Raw genomic sequence first — 26,632 nt, forward strand, 5'->3', positions numbered from 1 at the left:
CTGGTGACAGCTTTCATATGCTCTCTCTTTTCTTTTCATCTTTCATGTGATATCTCTTCTCTTCTCTTCCCTTCCCTTCCTTTCCTTTCCCTTTGCTTCCCCTCCCTTCTCTCTCTTCTCCTCTCCCCTTCCCTCCCTCCCTCCCACCTTCCATCCTTCCTTCCTTCCTTCCTTCCTTCCTTCTTTCCTTCCATCTTTTCTGTCTGTTTGAGACAGGGTCTTACTATGCATTTCAGACTAGCCTTGAACTCACTTTCTAGCCCAGGCTGGCTAGAGCTCTCACTAGTCCTCCTGCCTCAACCCTCAGAGTGCTGGCATTAGAGGCATGTCCCACCATGTCTAATTTTTTATTTTTTTGAAACAGGGTCTTGCTATGGAGTTTAGTTTGGCCTTTAACTTGCTGTGTGTCCCAGACTGGCCAGAACACATGGCACTCCTTAGCCTCCCAAGTATGTGATGTCACCTGTTGTGCTGTGACATAGCAGCGGACTTCAGCAGAGTTCAAGCAGGTGAGCCTTCCTTCTTTTAAATCTTCAGCCTTTAAAATTGTGAGCTGAGTAAAATTCTTTTCTTTACAAAATGACCCTGTCTCAGGTATTTTGTAAAAAGGAATATAAAATAGACTGAGACAGAGGGTCTTCAACATGTTCAACATTTTCATATATCCATACTCAAATTATCCGAATTTTCAGAAATAATTGTAACTATAACCCCTTCTCATGCTGTTCAGAAACTTTATCACTGTGTAAGAGACTGAAAATTATTTTAGGAAAAATTTCAAATTCTTTTAACTCAATAAAGATGTAGAAATTTTGAAGTTTTACATATTGCTAATAAACTAATTGAGAAATACCTAGTCGCTGATCAATAAACATGGGTAGACCCAATGAGGAGCTGAACTGCTATTTTCCCATGGTCCCTTGTCAAGGTTTTAACATTACAAAACACTCTTTTTTTTTTTTTTTTAAACTAACTGGCTGGGCCAGAAAGTGTTTCATACTCCTCAAGATGTGTATTTCCTAGTGAAGATAATTGAATATTTTGTTTTACAAAAGTGAAGACTTCAAAAAAGTTCTCAGTGTTTTCTTTCCTTTTCTTTTTGGCTTTCTATGTAATCCTCAGGTATCTTTCAAAACAATAATAAAGGAGAATAAGATTACTACGAAGAACAATTTCCCTTTAAACACTACTGCTGGCTGTGGTTTTGTAATCCAGTAAGAGGATTGTCAGCCCGCTGGCAAGGTTTATAGAGTATTTGACTAGCTTCGTTATGAATCTGATTATATAAACAGCTTTATAGGAGAAAGGTTTGCCATAAAGCACTACTGAAGTTTTTTGTGAGCTTGTATGCTTAGTATTTCTAATGTACTCACTCAGTAAATGTTTAATAAATGAACCATTCAGTAATCATATTTTTGTGATACGTGGACAGATTACTCAAACCTTGAAAATGAGTTCCATATTCTTCAGATTAAACATCAGTACTATTCTAAAATTTATTATTTTAGGTTCACAGAACTTTCTTTTTTCTTTTTTTTTGTCTCTTTGAGACAGGGTTTCAATATGCAGTTTAGGCTGGCCTTGAACTCACTTTGTAGCCCAGGCTGGTCTCGAACTCACAGTGATCCTCCGGCCTCAACCTTCTGAGTGCTGGCATTATGGGCGTGCACCACCATGCTCAGCTTCATTTGTAAGGAATATTAGAACCCAGATACTAAGTAATTACCGATACTAAGTAATTTACCTATATCTACATAGACAATTAGAAGCAAAGCTTAATTTCTATACAACAGCATTGGTGATATTGGAACTAGAAATAAAAACAGCAGCTTTGTTAAGTCTTGTTTCTCCTATAGTGATTTAACATAAGTGCAGTTTGTCAAGTGAAATGTGCCTCGAAAGATTTAAGGATATTAATTCATATTAGATCAAAACAGAACTAGGAAAGTAATTACAACAACCATTGCTTTTGCTTGTTTTCCATTTATGTGCTTTAGCAGTGTAAGCAAAATGAAGAAAAGTTTATAGATCAAGAGTATTCAGTAAGCCTTCTTCAACGCTTTCTGAAACATTTTATGATTGTGTTATAGTCCAGTGCTTGCCTTAGACTTGCCTCCTCTTTCAGTTTCATACATTTATTGTTACTTAATTAGTTTTAGAAATCAATGTCACTACCCTGGAATGCTTTCAAATCTCAGATTCCTGCTTACAGATGGATAAATGTCAAAATACTGGGTAAACATACTTACACAGCTTCCATTGTTTTCTTTCTCTCTACAAGCTTTTGGTACCCTGGGGCTCCCTCGGAAGGGATTAATACTCATTCCATTAACAGTAAAGAGTCCTAGAACTATCACACAGGGAGTCCTCCTGCTTTGGCTTCATTAGTCAGGAACACACTGTAGAAAATAGCTTCATTTCATAGCAGGCTTTCTCTAAACCATTAAGATGAATATCTCCCCAGAGTGACTCAGTATAAATATCCATATTTGCCATTTCCCTCAGTTAAGTAGAAATGCACTGTATTTGTGTTCTTCTGAGTTTATCGTGGATTTGCCTCCTCCTCAGAGTTCTTTCTCTTAATCCCCAGTGAACATTATTACTGTATATATTTAGAATAGATTTAAAAAGTCAGCAAGCTGGGCTGGGGACGTAGCTCTAAGCTAGAGTAGTTGACTAGCATGGCCCTGGGTGGCATTCTCAGCACTGCAAAACTGAGTGAGAGAGAAGAGGATAGAGTTTTTAGGACTTGTGAAACTTTCAATCGGGAATTACAGAGAAGTAAAGCAGTGCAGTCTCTTTATAAGTTCAATGTAGACCAGGATTTGTGCTCTTTTCCTGTCCATTTCTCAATGTAAAACATTGTGCCTTGGTTTTTTCCTGGGAGAACTGATTATAAAATAATGTACCACATCAATCAAAACACCCCATTAAAGTATTTTTTTAGGCTTTAGAGTGTGAGTTTTCATCTGTATTATTGTTCTCACTCTTTTTTCTTTCCTTTGTTTTTCTCCTCTCGCTTTCCATTTTCAAGCTTGACTTACAGGAATATTGAGTAGTGCAGGGAAATAAGGATTATTCCTGCCACCTATTTTTCCATTCATTCATTCAGTAAAAATATTTTAGGCATATAATATATTCATATTTTAGATTGACTGACTTTGACTTCTGTCTCTGTAGGTCTATTGCTAAAAAAGTATTCTGGAGTCATATTTGTTTTTTATTTGCCTTGTTTTGGTTGGTTTGTTGGTTGTAAACAAGATGATTCATTGTCTCCTTAGTTTTTGTTGGGGATGCCATGTAACTGCTTTGGAAGAAACTGCAGAAAACAGCATCATTTCAGAGCAACCTCTCCCCAATTCCATTTGTATTAGGATGCAATAAAAGCGAACAAACACAGCTCATTCCGAATTCTGAATGTGGGGCACATTTATCAGACAAATGTATCAGGCAGTATTACTACAGTTTGATAGAAGCATTACCCTTGGTGCAATGCAAACCCAGGGAAATAAATTAGCAATAGAAACTTAACATCTTCCTCACTATTTTGTTTTATGACTAAGTTCCTTGACATCAGCCTCTTTCCAAAATCTTCATTTATCTAGTAAGATAATTTTATTGGAAATGTATATTAAGTAAATTATAAAAATAACAACTTTAATATTGTGGAAGGTACTTAGTAATTCAATTGTTTTATAAGTTTTACTTTCATTTTTCAGTACTTTTTAATTGTTATATAATTACATATCAAACCAAAAGACTCCTTTTAAAGTCCTTTCTTAATCAGTTTTTTATTTATATATTTTAAATTAAGCTGGTTATTATGATGTTATTTTGATACCCCTAATTTGAATAAAGGGACATTTTCAAGCATAGTTTAAATATTAGGACCTAACCATAAAGCACATGAACAATTCTATTTTAGATAAAGCTTCATGCTCAACTTTAGAAGCAGTAAAATAGGCCACATTTTTTATTTCAAAAACCTTCACAATAAGAATCTAAGTACACAAACCTAAATTTGCTATGTGTACCCTGAGGTATTGTCTACATGGATTCCATGTTAATACTCTATCTTATCCACAAATCTTTTATTTAATGTGTTTAAGAAAATAATGACCCAGATACTCTAGTATTCTCAGTCCTGGTTTTCATAGATCTATCCTCTGTCATTATTTATAACACTACTGAACTCTCCAAAATCAGTGTTGTGCTTTGCACAATAAATTATCCGCTCCACATCCCAGGAATCATTTTGCTAGGTTGTGAACCAGTAAAGGACAGTGTTCCATTAAATACCGACATCTTTCATTTACATTTTGGTTTGCAAGTTACAAAGCAATTTTATACTCTTAATCATATTTCATCAAAATCCTGAAGGGAAAGCTCAGAGGGATTAAGTATTTGCCCAACTTCTAAAGGGGAAGAAGAGGTAAAGAAGCTTTTGGGTTGTTTTGTTTTTCAGTTTGGGATTTTTTGGACAGCTAACCAGGTATTTCCCCCCTACCTCTTTTTACCTTTTGGTCTAACACAAAGCCTGTCTTGTTGTGTTCACCATTTATTGAATTAAACTTAGACTGTTAGGGGTGGGGATACCAACTGCGGACAATACTTCATCTGTCCCAGAGCTAGACTTGGGGAGAGAATGCAAAGCTCCCTGTGAGCGGGAGGCAAGGCTGGAGGTTTTGGTGCTCTAATATTTCTCTTTAGTCCAACAATAAAGATCCTCTGTCTTCTTCAAGACACCAAAGAAATTTCACTTGCCTGATGTTTTAAATTTCTTGGTGGCAGTTTTCTTGGACTTGATTTAAAAAAAAAAAAAAAAAAAAAAAAAAGGACTGTTTTAAAGGAATTCTGAGGACCAGAGTGATCTCTCCAGTAGCCCTGCATCCGGTCAGGGGCCCAGCTCTGGTAGGGAGAGTGCAGTGTGTGGCTGCGTTCCAGGTAGAGGTGTCCTAAGCATCCTGAGGCCCAGCCAGGAAGCTGCAGCTCCTTCCTCCCGACCCTTTCAAACCCTCGACCCCACAGGCGATATTCTGGCAGCCAACTGCTGTCTGCGGAATGTGGAAACAAGGTCATTAGCTCTCCTCTGGTTAAGTCCTTCCTGTCTTGCACAATCAAAGAAACCTACACTCCGTGTCCTTTCTCAAGCAGAGGCATGTATTATCCAGACAAATTGCCCCAGAGATTGTTTTATTTTAAACATTTCGCTGGCTGCGTAGTTATTTAACACTCCTCTGAGCCCCAGTTCTGCATAAATCCTGGTCTTTGGACTGAAAGCAGTTTGGGCGCACGTGTGTGCCCAACCCTCACTATTTGCTAGCAGGCAGACATTAATGAGAAGTGGCTCCTCGCTTACAGAGCAGAGTTTCTTTTGTGAGATTATTTTTTTTGACAGCCCAGGCACTCTGACACTTTCCTGCTGCTTCCTGGAGGACTTTAAAAAAGATGTTTTAAGGAAAATGAAGCATAGTTGTTTCTCCATCTCCCACAAGACCCCTCACCACTGTTTCCTTTTATCTCTTCTTTGCTAGGAGGGCATTGCTCTACCTTTAAGAACTGAAAGGCCTGATCCCTGAAGTTCATCCTTTTGAAGTGCAATGTTTAGATTTTGGCCCTCAAATAGCAGATTTTGCATGTGCTGCATATTTTACCCTTAAAATATGAACATGTGTAGCGTGAGTTACTGGCAAATAAGCACTCTATAACCGGCACAACAATTTAGCTCCAGCATAGAAATTTGAGCAACAAACCAGGTAAGTGAAACGTTCTCTTTTAAATATCCTGGTACATACCATAACAGAAAAATATCTGAAAAAGACAATGTGGAGGATTTATCATGAAAGGTTGAAGTCTAAATATATTTTGTAAAAAGAAAACAAATTTAAATTTGTGTTTATTTTTGAAGGCAAAGATGATGTAGAAATAACCTTCATACAAGAACTGTGTGTCTATTTTCAGTGAAGAAAGGTTGCAAGCCCAAAGCCACTGAACTGAGTTGAGCGAGCTATTGTTACCCTTAAAAGGATTTTAATTAAACCTGCAGTGTTTCTCAAAAATGGAGGAACCATAGTCAGTCCTACTTAGGCCCTGTGTTTGAAGTGAACCTTGGTAGGCATTAACCACCAGAAATTAATGCTTCTTTTCTGATGACTGAATTAAGAACAAGTAAGGCCTGGAGTAGATGAGCTGATAAACTGAGAAACAAAATTAAATGAATTATTTAGCCATGCTATGCCTTTTGATTTTCAATACTATTTTATAGTAGTATGAAGTTCACTGACAGGTCAAAGGAACGGATAACAATGAATTAGATTATTCATATGCTACTCAGTGCTAGGCACTTACGGTAGGAGTCTTGACCTATTTATGTTACTTTAACTGAGGTTTTTTTTTTTTTTTGATTTGATTTTGATATCAGGGATTGAACCCAGCACATAGGAAGTGCTACATTTATCTGCTTAGGATTATTTCCAAAAGATGAAAAATATTTCCAAAAGATGAGAAGTATAAAATAAAAAGCGGCCTTTATTCTGAGAACACGGAGAGAGATGACCGCCACCCCCACCGCTGTTGTCTGGCCATCTCTCCAGCGGACACGTGGCATGGGGGCATGTAAATAGCCTCAGTTTGGGGTGGAACCTAAGGCAGGCATTAGGGATGTACAGGTAGCCCATTGGTCCTAGGTTTGGAGCCATATGTAAATTTCCAGGGGCGGGAAGATGGCGTCACAGGTAACTTCCTAGGGGCGGGGGAGATAGGACTTCCTGCTTCCGGTTGAGGTTTTCCTGGCTACAGTGTCCTGTCTGGGCCAAAACCCTTTCATGTCTCCTATTTGAGAAATTTAAGTGATATCATACTATAACCTGTTCTTGATCTTCCAGCATGTGATCTGCTTTAGACTAGAATTTCACACTATATTGTCTCCCTGGTGTAAGAAACTGAAGTAGTAAATAAGAGCCAAGAGTTTCAATAGATGATATAATAAAAGGGAAAGAAACTGCTCAAAGGAAAAGAACAACTGGGATGGGAGAAAGAAGAAAAGAAGGAAGGGAAAAGGGAGTATGTATATATACATACACACACATTTAATAGCAAAGATAATCATAACAGTAGTTCTATTAGTTCATGGAAAGGAATAGTTAGTGCTCATATTGTTTGATCAGTTTTACATGCCTGTGTCTGGTAATCTGAGCAACTATTTTGAAAATAACAATATATAACGTAACAGCCATTGCTAAATTCCTATCATTTGGTTTTGAAATTCTGTATCACTTTTGTTTTTGTTGTGTTTTTTTGTTTGTTTGTTGGACTTTTCTGTGTTTTTTCTCTTTAAAATAAAAAAAAATAGACTAGTGTTTCATAGCAAGAACTAATTCTGGCTGTATTAGTTGGGTTGAATTATACTCATTTGAATTTACCTTGGTTGGGATTTTGTAACTTCTAACAAACAGTGTTCACATATGATCAATGCTTTTTAAACACATCCAACATGAACAAAATTATCTTTAAAAAGATATCTTCAAAATAGTGAGACTGTTGGTCCAAGTCAATGGTTTTCAAAGTGTGGGATCAGCATTAGCATCGCCTAGAAACTTGTTTAAAATATAATTCTTGGGGCCCACCCTAGACTGAAAGAATGAGAAATTTAGGAGGATGCAGCCAAGCTGCCTGTGTGTTAATAATTCCTCAAGATAATTAAGTGCTGAGGTTTAATAACCACTGACCCAATAAAAGGAATTTTGAAAGAAAATGTTCTTGGACATGTTTCTGTCAGTATAAATTTAGCTTTGAATTACAACTGGCCATTTCTCTGCACATCCGCTGTCTTTATCATATCAAGATGACCATATTGGAGCATTTACTTAGATTTACTAGTGGTAAGAAATTAAGGGCTGTGGCACAAAGGAATTTATTGTCTCCTTTGTTATATAATTATATATATCTAGTGGTCTTACTCAGAAATTCTGATTTGGCAGATTTGTGGTAAGACCCTATGCTTAGATCTAAATATTTGTATCTATCCCAACAATTCCTGTGTTGAAATGTTAACGCCCAAGAAATTTGTATGGGGGGGGGGCTTTGGCAGTGTAGTAGTTCAGAGAGCAAAGCTCTCATAATTTGGATTTGCACTCCTGTGAAAGTTAACCTAAAGCGTTCCCTTGCCAGAGAGGATATATCAGGAGGAAGCTGCTTGCAAAAGACTGGGGCCTCAGCAGATACTAAAGGTACCTGCTCCTTGATCTTTGGCTTTTAAACCTCCAGAACTGTGAGGAATACATTTCTGTTCACCATAAGCTACCTAGTTGTTTAGCAGTAAGAACAGATGAAGGTACTGTATCTGGTTGTCTACATGTTTAATAAGTACCCCTAGGAGAGAAAAGCTGCCACGGGGAGATGTGGCATCCATACTTGAAGAGTCTCAAGTGTCTAAGAGCTGCTCCTGACAGAACTTTTCAGAAATAAGAATATTGAAAGGAAGGTCAGTCAGGAGATTTACTGCAAAATATGTGCAAGTTCTTTGCTTAGTGGCCGTTTTCCCTGCCCTGTGGTATGAAGTCATTAATAATCACACAGCACACGGTATTTGCTTTAGAATTTGTCATCTACAGCTATACAAATAGCTTCAGTTGATCACTTTTTTTCCTAAAAGTACCCTGGAAATCTCATTAAGGGGGATTAATCCTGGATTCAGTTTTGTGTTCTTAGGTTAATAAGCTTGTGGGAAACCCAATAAAAACAAACAGCAGAGAAGAATAAACATAATTAAGGGGTTAAAAACAAAAGTCAGAGGAATAATCATGCTGTTTCAGAGTAACTCGGGTGTACTTCATAGTTGATTTTTCTCTTGCTAAGTGCCCTGTAGTGAGGTATGAAGTACCATAGAGAATGGAAGGAGCGGAGAACTAAGTATCAGAAGGTCTGAATTGTGGTCCTGATTCTGCCATTGTGCAGTGTGACTTTGTGTGACCTTACAAGCTCCTTTCCTGTCAGTCTTTTAGTTTCTTCATAAGGATGGTGATGTTATCCACTACCGAGGTGGTTAAAAGGGAGAAAAAGACAATGTACATAAAATTGCTCTGAACAAAAAAAGCTATAACAAATAAAATATATGATCTTATAATATCTACAATGTATAATGTAGTTATCAGTCCATTGGTGATACCTTGAAATAACAAAAAAATTGATTTCAAGCAAATTTTTAAGTATAAAAATTCATTTAAATTAGAATGATATGAACTCAGCGACAGATTTAGGTGGCTATAAGTTTATAACTCTATAAAAAGCCTTCAATTTAGCAAATTGTAAAGGACTACATGTAATTGATAGTAATCAATTAGCTGGTTTTAATCTAGTCATATTTTAAGGAAAAGAATGAGACCAGCAGATTTTGTATAGACATTGGTATATAGGTATATAGGTATTTTAACTCAGAGGAATTATACAGTGGACAGGGAGATGAATTATAAATAGGGTGACCATATAATATGTGTCCCAAATCAGGACACTTTCAAGGCAAAAGGATAATAAAAGGGTACTATTAATAAGTCCTGTAATACTCCCAAGATCTTGTTTTGACTGATTAGACTCTGTTCCATTCTGTGCGATAGTAGCAAGTTTGAAGGTATAGGCAACTAATTTGAAGGCAATAAGATTCACAAAGATGCCCATTCTGGTTTGACTATTGTCTCCTTTGGAAGTCCTGTAATGTTCACAATGCCTAAGTTTTATTGGTCTTGTTCTCCACTGTTTTGTCCGGCTTTATAATATCTAATGAGATGGACAATTCCTTTTAAGGAAACAAGAGACAATGTTGATAACCATTGTTGATGACCTTGTACTCTGTTCTACATCATGTGCTATGTCTATCCTTGGTTTGGACTTACAGCTTTGTTTTGCCATATTTGACTTTATTCTCTCCCCCCCAAGAGAGTAATGAGAACTGAGGAGTAATAAAATCCAAAATGTGTAAATTTTGTTATAAAAAAGAGAGGGAGGGGAAAAAAAAAAAGAGCTCTAACGGATATAACAACAAGTGTGTTTAGGGATGTTAAATAGCTGACTATATTAATGTTTTTGGATCATTGAACACAGCTGTTTGCAGTCTCTCCGTTTGAATGTCTACTTTGTATTCTTTGATACTGTGATTTGAGCAACTATTTCCAAGATGATATTATGTAATCTATTAACAGGTGATTTCTTACTGTTATGTTTTTTTTTTGTAGTTCTGTATTATGTGTAACCTTACACTGCTTTGTTTTGTTTTGTGTTTTTCTCTTTTTCCTCTTAAATAAAAAAAAAAAAAAATAATTATGTGGGACAACAGCCATAAACTAAGACTGCCCTTGGTAAACCAGGGCGTACGTTACTTAGTTTTAAACAGCCCCTACCCATTCGTGAATGATACCAGAATAAAAGCTTTAACAAGAAGATTCGGAACTGGGTCAGTTGTTCCACTCCGTTGCACTGAGCAGATACAGAGTGGAGACTATGGGAATCCCAGGTAGCCATTATGCAAGGGGCAACTTTCGGCAGGAGAAACACAGGAATGTTTCCCGGTTTCTCTGAAGTGAAATACCAAACATGTGCCTGAACTGCTTTCACTGAGAGGCTACAGAACCAGGCACATCAGTCTGGTCTGTCAAGTGCAGAGATGAGTGACTGTGGATAAAAGCTTCAGGCCAATATCAAGCTTACCAAATAGAGTTGCAAACAGCTCCGAGTTCTGCAAAGGCTAGAGACATAAATCAAAGAGCAATCTTCCAATGTCGGCAGGGTGGGGAGGACTAGCCACTTGTCACACTTCAGTGTCCTCAGCCAGTTTCACACCAAGAGAGTAATTACAGTTAGTGGTGTCATCTGAGAGTGATGATGGCAAGGGTGGAACTTGATGAGATGAATGGAGTGGATTACACACACCCTTGTCTAGAGATACAATTTTCTCTTGCCATTTATATTTACTTCCAGGATCGTCAGAGATCATTTTAAAATATTTTCTCTTAGAGATGTTCCACCTCTTGATTAGTGCCTTATTTTCAGCATATTTGCAGCACCTGTTTTAACTTAAAAGATCCTAGGAATAAATTAATGTTTACAATGTCATATTATTAGGGTGGTTTTAAATTCTGAAAAAAATAATGTAACATATTTCGCCCTAGGGGAGTAGCAGAGAAATATTCTGTAACACTAGAGACAGGAAGTCAAAAGCAAATCTGGTATAGTTTTTCCATCAACTGTCTTCTGAGATCCATGAAGTATTGGGCTGTCACATGGTGACGGCGGTGACCTTTATGACTGCCAGAAAACTGACTTTGCAACTGAAGTGTCATTGGATTTTTGGAGGACCTGCCACAAACTTTGTAGTGCTGGTCTTTCTAATGAAAGATGGCTTTTTACTGTTTCCTTATGGGGATAGAAAAAGACTGAAATAGAAGTTTTTTTTTTTAAATAGGAAAGCAAGAAACATAAAATCGCTATTTATTTACTTACATTTTTACTATTATCTTTTTAAAACCACACAATTGTCATTAAAGGAAATGGTGTCAAGTGGTGGTATTAGTTTTGCATTTTTTTTGCAAGAAATGTGGAAACAATGGACCTATTTTTATTGATGAGTCCATTTGTATTATGTGTTGTCCATCTATTAGGTAAAGTTCTATGTTATCAATTTACAAAATAATCCTGGAACTTGCATCCACTGAGGCAACCGATATGTGAAGACGTTTAAAGACAGTTATAATATCATGCTACTATTTTAAACTAAATAATAGGAGACATAGAAGCCAGTTCATTTTTACTGCTATGGTGATAATCATTCTTAGATAATGTATAAATTCCAAAATCATTTACAGTATAGTCTTTTCTCTGTAAATGCTCAAATAAAGGATCTAAAACTTAATTCTTTCTTTTTAATTCTGGCAAAACTATTTCTTATATGGGGAAGTACCAGTTCCAGTGGCCAAACTTACTTTATGATATTTTCCCTCTGATTCTGATAAAAGATTAGATTTTTCAAAGCATGTTATTTCCAGGAATGAGACTTTTTGTGAGGACTGTTCAATTCCCTTTGCCAATTAAAAATGCAAATACCTGTAGCTTTATACTTTTCAGAATGGTGCTGAAATTATGCAAAATAGTGTCTCAACCTACATTGGTACCAGCAATAGCTCTTTAAGTGTGTGTGTGGTTATGTGAAGCACTTCTGCTTAGGGGAAGCTCTTTTAAGTTTCATTTTATTCTATTTGTGTGTTCCCCATGTACATACACTTAATGATTACTTGCTAGCTCGAAGTTTTAAATTTAGTTTTAATATATCAAGCACCCATTCATTTAAAAAGTAATTTCTGAAAAATATAAAAAATTAACTTCTGATGTTATATTTTCTTACCCAGAGAACAGGATCAATCTTAATTGACAAGTACAAGTCACATTAAAATTATACAAAATTCAGACTTTCCCAAAGGATATTCCCTGGTGAGCCAACCATGATTCCAGCATCTTAGGAGATCAGGCTATAACTAAGCTTCCTGGGGGTGCAGAACACAGAGTTGTCTCTTTGGTACAATTGTAAATAGCAGTCAACTGTTTAATGACATCATGAGAATTTTTATAGGCCCTTCTAATTCTCCAGTTAGATTGCTCTCTGAATACCAGATAGAAATCTTCACTGACTCTTTAGAAATGTTCAACACACAGGTTAATTTCTCATATTGATTTTCTCCACTATACAACTTGACTGCATCAAGATCTCTTGACCTATACCAAATATCTTCGTGACAGTTGATTTAAAAAGAGTAGGTCTTCAAAGAAATACTTAAAAAAAATCAGAAAAGATAATGAAATAACAGCTTAACTGGATATTTTGATTATGTTTTGAAGAGAAAACAAAACCATGGACATTTACAAGAAAAAGCTTCATATATTAAGGTTTTTAAACATGAAGGCTATTTTGAGGGACATCACAACATAGGCAAAGTATTTGTATGCAGTATCAGAAAATTTCAAGTTAAATTGGTGTAATAATCTGAACCATCTTGATAACAGAATGAGACAGTACATTGTAGAAGACACAACAGGACTAAAGGTCAAAAGACCCAGCAATCCCATCAGAAGTGGGTTCTCTGGGCTTTTGTTGTTATCTAAAAGATAAAATGAAATAAAGGGATTAGATCTTGTGAGTCTTTTCAGTTCTAATGGTAAGTAGTCTATATCTAAGACAATATTAACAGGGAAATCACATTAAAAGAGAATTAATAAATTATTAATAAATTAATAATAAATTAATAAAAATATGGTAAAACCATTCTTGTATCTGAAAGAACTTTAGAAAAATAGAATAAACATGAATATTTCCTGTAGAGATGCATCTTGAAACCTGTACATTCATCCCCCAATTTATCATTATTGAAAAGTAAACAATTCTTTTAAGGATTAAATACTCCTTTTAGCTTTTGAGTAATTTCTTTCTTCTGAAATATTGCCCCATTAACAGAAAATGGCATCATAAGCACTTTATTAATGGTAATACTTCCTAGGGCTTCCAAATAAAATAATAACATCATTAATATCAACAATATAAAAAAAGAAATGTAGAAATCCTCAAATAATTAAGTAATACCACTTTTAAATTCCTAGTACTGATTAAACAAAATTAAAGTGAAGAAAGACATTTTCATGTGTCATTTGGAGTGTGGATTTATTTGGATTTAAGACTTTCCTAAACAAATTACATCAACATCACTCCATTTCCTTCCTTAATAAAAATTATGACTGGACAAACATCAGACTTTTAAAGTTGTAAAAATAATAGAAAAGTAAAAATTTATTTCCCAGGGAAATCTCTTTTGTAAATTTCTGTGGTTTTGCTGCTTCTGTGAAATCCTTCTTTGGAGTAACGTGATAGCATAGTTTTGTTTTTGCTTTTGCTTTGTTTTTAACAGGATTCATATAAGGAGACTCTTCACTGACTTATGAAACATGAGCTTTCATGAACAGCAACTGATTTCTGCTCTGAAAGGAAAATGACAAATGTAAATGAAAGAATGGTAAAACTGGAAGTCCATTTTATTATGTAACTTAAGTCATTATAGATATGGCACCCTTGTTTAAAAAAAGAAACAAATCAGAATGGTATGAGCACTCTAAAATCATCTGCAGCACTTTTAAGGGTTAAACCTGCTTAACTCATTCTTAGTCAGAGAATGGCACCAAAGAGCACAGCTCACCCCTTAAGCATGGCTAGTCCTAAACTTGTGGTATCCTCAGGTTGGCAGAGCAGTCATGCACTCTATTTCCACCCCCCTCCCACCCGATTAGTAGGATCCATTCATAGCTACTCACTACTGCAGGATTTGACCTGAGAAATGCTAGGATTTATTAACTCAACAGTTGTTTGAGAAAGTCCCTAGATAGTCTTCACCCTTGGCCAGCAAGGGAACTGCTAGTCTCTGGTTCTCAGAAGCAGCTGGTGAGGTTCTTAGCCAAGTTCTTCAGAAGCAGGAAGTTCTAGAGGACGACCTACTTTGACGTGGCATTACAAATCTTTAAACCAGGCTTCCTGGATCTAGGATATGTTGTTCCTGACTTCTTTGACCCAGATGCTGGCTAACATTTAGTTCACAATCTGCAGGTTGTCTTTCTTTCTTTCTTTCGTTTGTTCATCCTTCCTTCCTTCCTTCCTTCCTTCTTTTCTTCTTCCTAGGAGCTGGCATGGTGGCTAAATTTTTCTAAAACAGTTATGTTAATGTGTTCAAAAATCCATTGCTGAGTCTCAGATAGGGGGTCACATCTGGCCATGAAAATCTTCTTTTCTGCTGGGTTGGAGTCCATGCAGCTGTTGCTCACAGGATGAAATAATGTTCTGTCCTGGGGGGATCAGAAAAAAAAAAACTGATATAATACATGATGAATAGTTAAAGCCCAAAGAATATACAAGGAAAATATTTGTTTATATTTGAGCATGTACCCACGGTATAAATAAACCAATTTCTGAATCAAACAATAGTGGAATGACTTGTCAAGGAGGACCGCTGTTTCCTAGGATCTTTGGGTCCTACTCAGAGGCTTCAAACAGACTCAATCAGACAGAAGACTCACTTATTCATTTATTCAGTTTTGGAAATTGCAATCTATTCATTTCCTAGCCTGCCCCGTCATCTTTGGATTCTGGAGACAAGTATCAAGGTTACCTGAGGTTATCTGTCAAGTGGCTAATAGCCTAGCTATTTGGGAAGAAACGTGTCCTGAGGAAGCTACAATTCAACCCACAGAAAACATAGACACACAGAAGATTCAATTGTTCCTATTTCTACACTGAACCTCTAATGAGAAAGAGAAATATAATAGAAATAGGAACCAAAATGCCCCGTGCTCAGCTGTTGTCTTCAGAAAATAAAGGTGGGGATGGGAACCAGTGACACACACACAACAGCTGAAATCACAAGGTCAGATTTGTTAGCTCTCAACCCTCAGTCCCTTTTCAGCTCCTTCTTGATGTCACAGGTGTTCCGGTGGAGCAGTTCTCCCAGTACTCCCAGTAGAATGGAGGCAACATTCACTTAAAAAAAAAAACAAAAAAGGCTGAGACAGGTGACACAGTTCACAGGTTGGTGAAATGAAAGGTCTTGAAGTACACAAAGTTGCAGGACCAAGCCAGCTTCCTACCTGAACAGGCTTTTTTTTTGTTTTTTTGAGACGGGGTCTTGCTATGCAGTTCAGGCTGGCCTTGAGCTCACTTTGTAGCCCAGGCTGGTCTGGTACTGGAAATGATCCTCCCACCTCAGCCTCCCGAGTGCAGGAATTACAGGAGCCACCACGCCTGGCTGAACAGGCTTTATTAACATATTCTTCTTTATGGTGGAACAAAGAACAAATGGAAACAAAGTTTTCCTTACATAGCATCAAACGTTTATCTGTATGGTATTTAGGATTTTTTAAAAATACCAATAACATGAGAAAACTCCACTAAATCATTGCTTAAATTCTAGGACCAAGTCATGTTGAATTTTTTAGCGGAGGAAATGATTGAATGTTTTGGCTGTTTTTCCTTCAGGGAGGAATGCTAAACTTACAATGCTTTTAGAATTAGGAGTTTCTCAGCCACCCTTTGTAAACACTTCTGGGTTGTTCTTGGGTTTTAATACTCTATCAAACCAATATTTAAGATCCTTTTAGGATCCGGATGTTTGCATAGTGCAATGCTGTACAAAGGAAAGGAGAAACAAGGAAGGGGAAGGAGCATGCAGGCGATTCAGTTGTGTTTTTATTTTTAGTTTAACAAAGAGCCTAATACAAAGGCTCGTTTATTCTTTTCTGCTGTCTTTAGAGGCAAAGCTTTCTGAGTTATCGTGGGTTTTACTTCCTTACACGCAAGGACTCCTGAGGTCTCCTTACTGTGTTTTTCATCTTTTGCTTTATTAACCCTTCTGGCTCTCTCCAGGGGACTCTGCACAGCTCTGTTGTGGAGTGGAGGTGGCCAGGGTGAGGAGGAGGAGACTGCTCTGCACCTCCCTCCTCACCTCCTTCTTCCTGGGCAGCCGCCTCCGTCCTGCCTTCTCCTCCTTCTGTCCCCTGTCCGACCTCCAGCGGTCTAGCCACACCAACCTAATACTAGATCAGTTTTTCAAAAGCATTCTTTAAGCTCTAATATTCATGAAAACGGTGCAACTTGCTAAAGTCTCATTCACTGTGCTCCATGTCATGTACCCGTTTACTCTTTTCCCTGATTTTCTTCCTGTTACTCTTTCTTACCAACAGCTTATAAGATTTGCAGATGCAGTTTCTTCTTCAACACACATCTGTCTGTGAAAGCTCAACAGTGAGGAAAGAAAAGGAGTGAAACATGCTTCTATTCTCTTTTTCTTCAGTAACTTGTGTACCTCAGCATGGATGTGAAGGTCAAACCAGGTTTTCTGAACATTATTTTCTGAACCATAAGGAAATCGTTTTTTCCAAATCCTATATGAGAACACATGTTCTGATGAGTACAGGTATATATTCGGGTGCAACCGAGTGGGCTATGCAAATTCAGCACTGCCCTGAATAATCCAGAGTATGTTTTCTATATTCATATTTCACATTCTTATAAAAGTTGAAAAATTGAATTTCCTTCTGATGAAGTAAGCTTCATCAGTAAAATGAGCGGGTGGTTTTGATAATCTTCTAAGTCCTCTTTCAGCAGTAAAATTGAATGAGCATTCTATTCCAAAGTTCACTGGTGACAGAGACAAATGACAGGCTGTCAAACTAGAGACCATCCACAACATCCATTCCCCTGTTAGAGACTCAGCTCTGCTCACCCTTGTCTTTGGAGTGGCTGGAGATGAAACTTCTGGGAATATCTTCAGCTTTTGCCAGAGCACACATTTTTCTCTTTTGACCCTGGGGGCTGCTATGTGATTGCCATTTTTATGTTTCTGCTCCGCCATGCTTTTGGATTACTAAACATCTTTACAGATGCTTTTCCTGGCTGAAATTAAGTCAGCGGATTAAGCAATCATTCTTTGAATATGGTCTCTTATCCCATGACAGTCCTTTACTTCCCTGCCTTTCATCTCATCTGTCAGGACAATGAGGGCTGTTAACAGAATACAGTGCAGCCTTCTTTCTGTGGAACAGACTTCAGAGTACTTTGGCAAGTTTGCTATCCCCTAACAACCCTCCTTGGATGGTGATAGAAGATGTCCTTTTTTTGCTTGATTGTTCATCATGATGTCCTGAAGGAAGGTGCAGCTAAAGCTCTGGGTGTTCGCAGTGTAATCACGCCATATTTCTGTGGCCCTTACTATGTCAGGATTTGAAATGTCCCCTTGTGGACTAGAGCTCTGGTTGCTATCTGATGGGCTTTGAAAAAGTACCTGGATCCTGAGGACTATTCTAACTTCACCAACCGGATTAATCATTCATGAGATCATAGTTTGACTGCACTTTTGAGAGGTGATGGAAACAAGATGGTGGCCACAGCCGAAGAGAGTGGATCATGTGGACATAAGTTTTTAAAAAAAATTTTTTTGTCTTTTTCTTTTTTATCAGTACCAGGGATCGAACTCACAACTGCACACTTGCAAAGCAGGCGCTTATGCCGCTGAGCTAAATCCCCAGCCTCGTGGACGTAAGTTTTATTGTCAGGGTTTATAAGGGAAACAATTTAACACAGGACTCATAATTTGTAGGGATATTTTATAAAATTTACCCAAAAAGTCACATGCAAAAGAGTGCGGGAGGCCTGTCCACACACTAGAGAACTAAAGAGTGCAGCTGAGGGCCTGGATCCCACAGAAATGTTCTCCACAAGTCCAGCTGGAGGCCCAGAGTCCATGGCAATGTCTCGTGCAAGTCTGCACCAAGGATCTGCTCTCGGAAGGCCCCAAGATCCGTGGTAGAAGCTAGAAAGTCTGTTCCAGCTGGATGAAGGATCTGTGCTGCAGAGTGAGGAATCAGTGTTGGAGCCGGGAAGGGACACTCAAAGCAAGGATCAGAGCTCCTCAAAGAGAACCGCAGCGGTCCTCAGTGACGTTTTTCAATGGCTGGAACTCCTCTGATGATGAGAACAGCCGAGTTCATGTGTTTTTATTTTTAGTTTTATTTATCAGGAGAGTCAGTGTGACAAGCTTCTCCAGGAGAATCAGCAGCACACCATTTTGCCTTGTGGTTCTCCTTTCTATGTTGTTGGCAACAACCCTCAGATGGGCCCTCCACACTCAGCACCACTCGGATTCAGGTCAGCTGGGTGTTACACGCCTACCGTTAGTAAATCCACCACGTGAACGTCTGATCCCTGGCCCCTTTCTCCCTGGCTTTTCTCTCCTCACGGTCCTCCTGGCTGCTGTGAGTAGAGCAGCTTTCCTTCCCCACACTCTTGCACCTTGATGCTCTGCCTGGTCACAGGCCTAAAAACAATGGCACTAGCAGATTTTGGACTGAAATCTCTGGAACTATAAGCCAGAATAAATCCTTCCTCTTCTAAGTGCTTTTCTTTTTTTGTCATAACCATGAAATACTAACACACCCTGTCACCTTCTCCTGATGCCTACTTCCTTTTCATTTTCCTTTTTAAATTTTATTTTGGTTTGGTTTTGCCTTTTTTAAAAAAGAGAAATCATTGTGCAAGAAATACGTAACTCCAGATCTAGATTTTCTTTTTCTGTCTTTTTGAGGCAGAGTCTCCCTACGCAGTTCAGGCTGGACTTGAGCTCTCTTTGTAGCCCAGGCTGGCTTCAAACTTCAGTGATCCTCTTGCCTCAGCCTCCCTAGTACAGGGAATATAGGCATAGTTCACCATATCTGGCCTGATCTAGAATTCTTGAGTTGGTTTTTATAATAGGTGTCTGGAGCCACTCAGTTAGCCCATGTTGAAAAATATGAATAAGGCTTTTTCAGGTATCTCATTGAAAGAGACGTTTCAGATTGGCACGGGGACTTGTGTAGTACATCTCTGGTTGCTATCTGTTGGACTTTGAAAAAAGTAACTGGATCCTGAGGACTACTCTAACTTCACTAACTGGATTAATCAATTCATGAGATCTGTGGGACACCTTGTAGCAGTCACTACCTGTGCACTAAATTTTAGGTTCCATTCCATAGATGTGAGCATTAATAAAAGGGAGTGAGTTGTAGAAAACATTACAGACCAACACTGAGGAGGAGAAGATAACAAAACAGATGTGTAAGTGAATAATCTACTGCATAGGAAGATCGTTCTGAGAATACATCAACCACAGAGCAGGAGGAGAGACAGTGTGCTGCGAGGTGAAGAGCTTGGTGTTTGCATCCATCCGGGCTTGGGTTCACTTGCTATGTGACATGGGACAAGGTATTTAATGCTGTGAACCTCATCTTGTTTATTTTGAAAAACATAGACGATAATATACCTTACAAATTTGTTGTGGGGATAAAATGTAAAATCACCGGCACAATGTTCTACATGTGAGTTAATAGCCAGGTAATAATGAGTTTACTTTCCTCTTAGTTTTATTCAGAAAACATCCTCGGTTCTAAAAATCAGGATTCATGGGGGCTGGGGATTTAGCTCAGCGGCATAAGCACCTGCCTTGCAAGCAGGCAGTCGTGAGTTCGATCCCCAGTACCGATAAAAAGGAAAAAGACAAAAAAAAAAAAAAAAAAAAAAAAATCAGGATTCACTAGCTACCCGGTCTGAGCCCAGCTATTTATCACCAAGTTGTGTTTTCTGACATCTTTGGCAAAATAAAGTTAAAAAAATTATTATCTGACTCCTTTAGTTATTCAGAAGATAATATCTACCATTTTAGGAAAGGGGCTTACAGAAAAAAGATAACTTTTGCTTAAGAAATTAGCTCTTCCGAGTAACTGGTCAGAGTTTGCATCTGCTGTGTGTGTTTAGGTTGCTGTAGGAATATCCTGGAGCTCTGTGGAAGAAAGACCAATTAGGCAGTTTTTCTCACCTATTTTTTATTGGAATACAACATTATTCAGGCTAATTGAGTTTAACAGATATTTATTAGGTGCCTTTTTTGGGTTTTCATTAGAGAAGAGGCAGAATAAGATGACCTAAGATGCACCACCTGACCCAACAAATAAGAGGGACTAATAAGTAAGCAAGAAATGTTTCAAGTAAAAAAAGTCAGCAAAATTGTAGATGTTTCAGATAGGATGAATTAGGTTATTTTCAGGATAGGGAAGAGCATGTGAAAAGAGAAAGAGGAAATAGCTCACACTTTCTCACAGCTCCTATCTGCCAGACACTTTTTGATTCTCAGATATTATCAGTGAATTCAGTGCCTTTTGGCTCAGGGGCAGTCTAAGGGGAGGGTAGTGGGGCACAGACAGAACACACGGAGATGAGTGGGTAAAATACACGGCCTGCTCAAAGGTGCTTGAAAAAAAGAAAGAGGAACCAGAAGAACACGTAATGAAAGTGATGGGGCCAGTATGGAAATGTGCAGTCTCAGAGTAGTCAGTCTTGAAGCAAGGAAGGGAATCAGCCAGAGTTAATCTGGGTGAAAAGATCCAGATAGAGGGAGCAGCCAGTGCAAAGGCCCTGTGCTAGTATGCACTGTGATGGGTTAGAGCAACAGCGAAGAAGCCAGCATAATGGCAGTGGCATTGGAGGTAACCCAGGGCTGCATCATGTGTTGGGAACCAGCTGTGGAGAGCTCAGAGGAGAGTTCTGTTTAACTGGATGTGGGGATGAGGTAGAAGGAAGAGTTGTATGACTGGAAGACAAGCAGTGTTGAATCAGAAACTCAGAAAAAAAGAACAGGATTAGGGTAGAAATGATAATAACCATTTCCCTTTTAGGCATAAAGGGTTGTAACTGTTCACGGGACACTCAGACTTAGGTGCCTAGCAAACAGCTGGACAGATTGGACATCAGGAGAGCTCCTCTATGTAAATTTGGGAAAACTAACTTAGAAATGTCTGTAGAAGTGGAAAAATTAATTATAAAGGATTCTGCTTCCAAAGAGGATGATTTTGTAAGAGAAGACTCCTTCATATCCAATGTCTCTGATGTCAGCTGCAGATTAGACAGGAATGAAATCTTAGAATTACGAGGCCAGCTTTTTGTTGTTGTCGTTTTGAGACAAGGTTTCATTATGCAGTTCAGGCTGGCCTTGAACTCACTTTGTAGCCCAGGCTGGCCTCAAACTTGAAGCAATGCTCCTGCCTCAGCCTCCTGAGTACCGGGCACTAGTTTTTAATCCTCATTTTATCCCTGAGAATACTCTCTGATGATTCATTTGTCAGTGATAAAGATTTCTATCTATAAAATGAATGGAATGAAAAATAAATGAATGGAGTGGGGAAGAGGACAGTGAGTGTGCTTGTTTGTCTTTCCTTTTTCTTCCTTAAGGTTATGTGGAAGAACAGAATCGATGTGTAAGCATCCTTTGGTTCTCTGTAAGAGAAACAAATCAGGTAGGCCATTTGTGCCTGTTTTTGCTGTTAGCTTCTGAGAGAAGGCAAATAGCATCTCGATAGGCATAAAGGCATAGCACAGTCTTATTATCTGGCCTGTCCTAGTTTTCTTTGACAGGCAAAATTCCTCACAGGAGAAAGCTGGTCTCCCTGCATTAGGTTAATTTGGCCTATCAGAAAAACATGCCTCTTGACGCGCTTGGTGTGTGTCCTCAGACAGTGCTGGTTGCAGCGCTCCTCTCCTCCCTTCCTGTCACCAAATTTTCTGGCTACAAATAGTGATGTGCATGGCAGACTCTTCATTGTCCTCAGAGTGCACAAATCATTTAAAACTGTTTTCGGATGTGTGAGATCCTCGCTTTGCAAACCATTCAAAGGCTTCTTGTTCTATTAGCTGAATTCTTAGCGTGGCCTGCTGGGTCTTGTCTAGTCCTGCCTCTGGCCAGATGTCTGGCCTGAGAGCTCACCATTTGCCTTCACATTCGTGCATATCACCTGGCTGCTCTCCATGCTGAGAACACTTAGATCCTGCCTGCCTCAGGGCCTTTGCTAAAGTTGACTCACGTCTGGGATCTTTTTCTCAAGCACTTTTTCACTTACCAATTCATACTCATCTTTTAGGTCTTCATTAGCAATTAGAGAATTTTCCCTACTTTTCTAACCTGGATGGTACCAATGTTCTGCATTTATATATTTTCCTGTGCAGTTAATTTATTTAAGTGTTTGTCTGCTTCTTCCTAGACTTACAGTTCCATACATAGGAAAGTCACCTGTTCGCGCCTCTGTGTTCTGGTAAAACTGCCTGTAGTCTGTGCACACAGTGGCTGTGGTTTATCCAGTGTGCGTCTGTGTGTCAGGGGTGTGAAGTGCTCAGTTCATTATTTCCTCTGGAACCACATGAAGTAGAGTGAATAAGGACAAGCAGGAATGTAGATTTATTCATTCAACAAGTACTAATGAAGCACCTACTATGTCTTACATGGTCCCTTAGGTGCTAGAAATACTACATGAAAGAAAACACAGGAAATCTCTGTTCTCATGAAGTTTATATCCTAATACATGTTTGACTATAGGCACATTTAAAATGGTACAAAATTGTCCAATATAGAAATATCAGGAATTAGGCCATCTTTCCTGCTTCTAAACTCATTGAGAGAGTTACAGGCAAATCAGAAGTCAGCTTATTGAGCATGTGAAATAGTAGCAGCCAACTTACATGTCATGCTCTAAGTGCAATTGAATTTTACCTAATAATCACTTTCTAAGGTAAAAATTATTGTTTTCTCCTTTATAAATGAGGAATACAGTTTCACAGAGTCCCAGAGCCAGGATGCACAGTGGAGCCAATGACTCAGATGTCAGCCCCTCAGGCCCCTCAGGCCCCGGAACGGAGCTGACCTCTAAATCATGCTTCGCTTCACTCGGAGGCAGATTCAGCTAGCAGGCTAGCTGCATCCTCGCATCTGCTCAGTAGGGAAGATGTGTCCTTGCCAGCAAATACTAATTTAAATCTTCCATTGCTCCTATCCTCATGGCTTTTCTCTGACAGCCTTGATCTTGGCAGGGATTCAATTCAGCCTCTTCTAAGAGCCTGTCCTGCTTCTGAGTGACCAGAAAATGGCAGCTAAGCATGTTAGGTGAATGGTTACCAGTAGAAATATTGCTAAATTGACACAGCGAAAGTTAAAAGATGGTAACAGCTAAGTGACTCTAGGTTGATGAGACAAAATGTGAAGATGCCCCTATTTGAAACAGTTCTTTCCATTTAGTCACTGACGTTGGCTCAGAATGACCATTAGCTGCTGCTCAGGACTGCAGCCAAATGACTAGCACTGCCTTCAGCGTCGAGGGAAATACTTAAGTAGACAAGCCCAAAATAGCTTTTGCAGTGGTAATACTAATTAAATAAATACATCCTTTACAAGCAACTAATTTCTCTTTATGTGTGTTTATACTTCATTGTTTAAAGGGTCACAAGTCTCTACACTGCTACTTCCTGCTGATATAGAGTACACTGGGGTATGTTAAATTTCCTCTTGAAAAAATATTCTCACTGCTGGGGTGAACATCTGGCCCTCCTGGGAGTCAGCCTGGCTTGTTTTGGTCAAGGTGGCTAAACTGTCAATTGGAACTTAAGTTTTCTTAGGGTACAATGACTTAAGTCTTCTGTTACGAGGAGGAGGATGCTGAAAACACTGTGTTTGATTCTCAAGATGTTTAAAAAGTCTATCTTTGTTTTCTTATGGACAAGATGGAGAAATGGTAGCTTAGAACATACAGTATTCCTAATAGGTGAATTTGTATTCCCAAATGATGATCATCAGTGGATTAATGTCATCTCTATTAGATGACAGAGTTGAGTTGTTAACTTAGGGCACTGAGATGAACAACTTAAATGAAGGCATGAATAGATGCTGACCCGAACTGTGAATGGGACAAAAAGTAGTTCAGTGGCTAATAAGTTGGACCAAAGACCAAAATTTAGGTTGAGATAATTCTTGTGTAGTAGGATGTAGGTGCTGGGGATTGAACCTAGGTACTGAGCACTTGCTTAGCCACTGAGTGACATTCCAGCCTATGAGACAGCCTTTAATGTAAACAAGTGGATAGCTGCAGAAATATACAAAATAAATTACAGATAAACAAGATGAGAGATGTCGGTGTAGTAAAATAAGAGAAAATAGGCTGTGAGGATTTAAAAAATACTGAAAGTTCATTAATAAGTCAATTATGTGATGTTAAGGAAGAAAATCAATTCGGGCTAACATGAGAGAAACCCTGCTCATAACAAAGATGCTACGAGCCCATAACAAAGGGTGTTACAAACTCATTCTATTTTTCTTGGTAAAAACTCATCTAGAACATTGTGTTATGGTCTGGGCAATATGATATTTTCTAAGACTATCTGCGGGATACTAGGAGTGAATGTTCAGCAGACTGAGTACTTAAAAATTGGGTTATTTAATCAGAAGTAAAGATGAAAAACCAGGCAAGCATTTTCAGATATTTGGGATTTATCTGAAGCAAAAATGAATTAACTTTAATCTATGTGGAGTGAGAGGCCATAGAAGAGCTTTCTAACAATTAGAACTGTCTAGAAATGAATGGGCTGACTTGCAAGAGTCTAACTGCCTAACTATGACTGCAGGTCCAGGATTTTATAAACACTTCATAAATCAAAACCAAAGCAGAAGTCCGTGCTTTTTCGGTTAAAGTCATTGTGTAGGCATTTCTCATTTTGAACCTTAATATACAGCCAGAATAAATTAACAACCTCTTGGCCTGCCATTGGGCATCTTTGTAGACCAGAACAAGTATGTGAGTGGAGAGGCCAAAACCCTGGCATACATCATAAATTAAAAACTTTCAAATGTACACATGTTAAACAGTCTACCTACTCACTTTTTGAATTAATGGAATAATTTGCAATTTAATCTTTCCGGTACCTTCTTGTGTGGATTTCCTATTTGATGCTATTTTTAAGTCTTTTCTTGTGAAATTACACTATAAGAACATCCTAGATAGTAGCGAGAAAAGTTAATTTGCAATCTTACACTTTGGGACCATCGGGAGTTTTCCGTGGTTATGAGGCAAAGAAACATGCTGTTTTATCCAGCACAGTTTAAGGTCCATGAAGAGAGATGCAGACCAATAACTGAACCCATGGAGTCTATAGACCAGTCATCAGCCAGCAGGCAAGCCAGATAGACATGTGAGGCACGTCTCCTTACTTCAGGTAGTTAAGGACAGGTGATTGACTGACAGTGCTTGATAAATGTGTCAAGTACAAAGAATGGAACAAAAGAGCATAAGAGTCCAAGAAGAAGGTCCAATTCCAGTTAGAATAGGAGGAAGGAGTAGGTTAAATGAAGTGGACAAAATTTGAGCTGGACACGGTAGCATATGTCTGTAATCTCAGCACACTAGAAGGCTGAGGCAGAAAGATCATAAGTTCAAGTCTAACCTGGGCAACTTAAGAGAACCAGGGAGAACCTGTTTCAAAATAAATAAATAAATAAATAAATAAATAAATAAAATATATTAAAATGTTTATATGAAGAGCTGAGGGTGTAGCTCACTGAAGACCCTGGGTTCAATTTGTGGGGGGGGGTTGTCAGAACTTGTAGTAGCAAAGAGTTCTCATCCTACTGCCTATCAGAACCTCTTGGGAGCTTTCACAAAAAGTATTGATCCTTGAGCCTCTCTTAGACAGCCTTAATCAGTCTGTCTGTATGCCAGCAGAACACTGCCTTAATAACTATACTTTCACAATGTTTTCATACCTAGTTCTTTTACAGAGCTTAATAGTTGATTTTTTTCTTCTTTTTCGATATTTCTGTTTGGTAGTTGATTTTTTCCTTTTTTTCAATATTTCTTTGGGTATCATTATTTAACCTTTTAATTTCATATAATCTTTGGGATCAGTTCATCAGTTCCACAAATAAACCTTCTGGGGGTTGATTGGCTTTGCATCAGATGTGTAGATTAATTTGAAAACCAGGATCTTCATCATACTGTCTTAGAATCCTCGAACACGCATGGCCATTTTCTTGGTGACTTTTTTTTTCTCCTTTTCTTCTTCCTCCTTGTCCTTCCTTCATCATTCTCTTCTTTCTCCTCTCTTCTGTTTTCATGTGGTGTGGGGATCAAATCCAAGGCCTCACATGTCCCGGGCAAGCTCTCTACCCCTGAGGCTTGTTTGCATTTGTGAGTTATGGTAAATGTTCCTAGTAGTTTC

General features: G+C 38.4%; 1 protein-coding gene and 1 long non-coding RNA gene across 4 annotated transcripts in view; one reads left to right on the plus strand and one right to left on the minus strand.

Moving 5' to 3' along the window:
- The window catches only part of LOC134472683 (uncharacterized), a 93,941-nt gene that overhangs the window by 9,793 nt on the left and 57,516 nt on the right, over positions 1–26,632 (plus strand). For both annotated transcript variants that reach the window (XR_010042615.1, XR_010042614.1), the window contains exon 2: positions 365–509. This is a non-coding gene — a long non-coding RNA (uncharacterized LOC134472683). The remainder of the gene's footprint in view (positions 1–364; positions 510–26,632) is intronic.
- Galntl6 (polypeptide N-acetylgalactosaminyltransferase like 6) overlaps positions 13,678–26,632 on the minus strand; it is a 993,708-nt gene continuing 980,753 nt past the window's right edge. Inside the window, exons 13-14 of one of the 2 annotated variants that reach the window (XR_010042613.1) lie at positions 14,341–14,865; positions 13,678–14,010 (exon numbers count right to left, since the gene is read on the minus strand). Coding sequence is in view for 1 of the 2 variants with exons in the window: in XM_023564834.2 (XP_023420602.2) it covers positions 14,698–14,865 (168 nt within the window). In the remaining variant the exon portion in view is untranslated. Of the gene's footprint in view, positions 14,866–26,632 lie in introns of both variants that reach the window. The other variant, XM_023564834.2, reaches the window with a different exon arrangement.

The sequence above is a fragment of the Cavia porcellus genome, unplaced genomic scaffold, assembly GCF_034190915.1.
Source record: "Cavia porcellus strain 051 isolate PalLab524CR breed Dunkin Hartley unplaced genomic scaffold, mCavPor4.1 scaffold_24, whole genome shotgun sequence".
Taxonomy (NCBI): domain Eukaryota; kingdom Metazoa; phylum Chordata; class Mammalia; order Rodentia; family Caviidae; genus Cavia; species Cavia porcellus.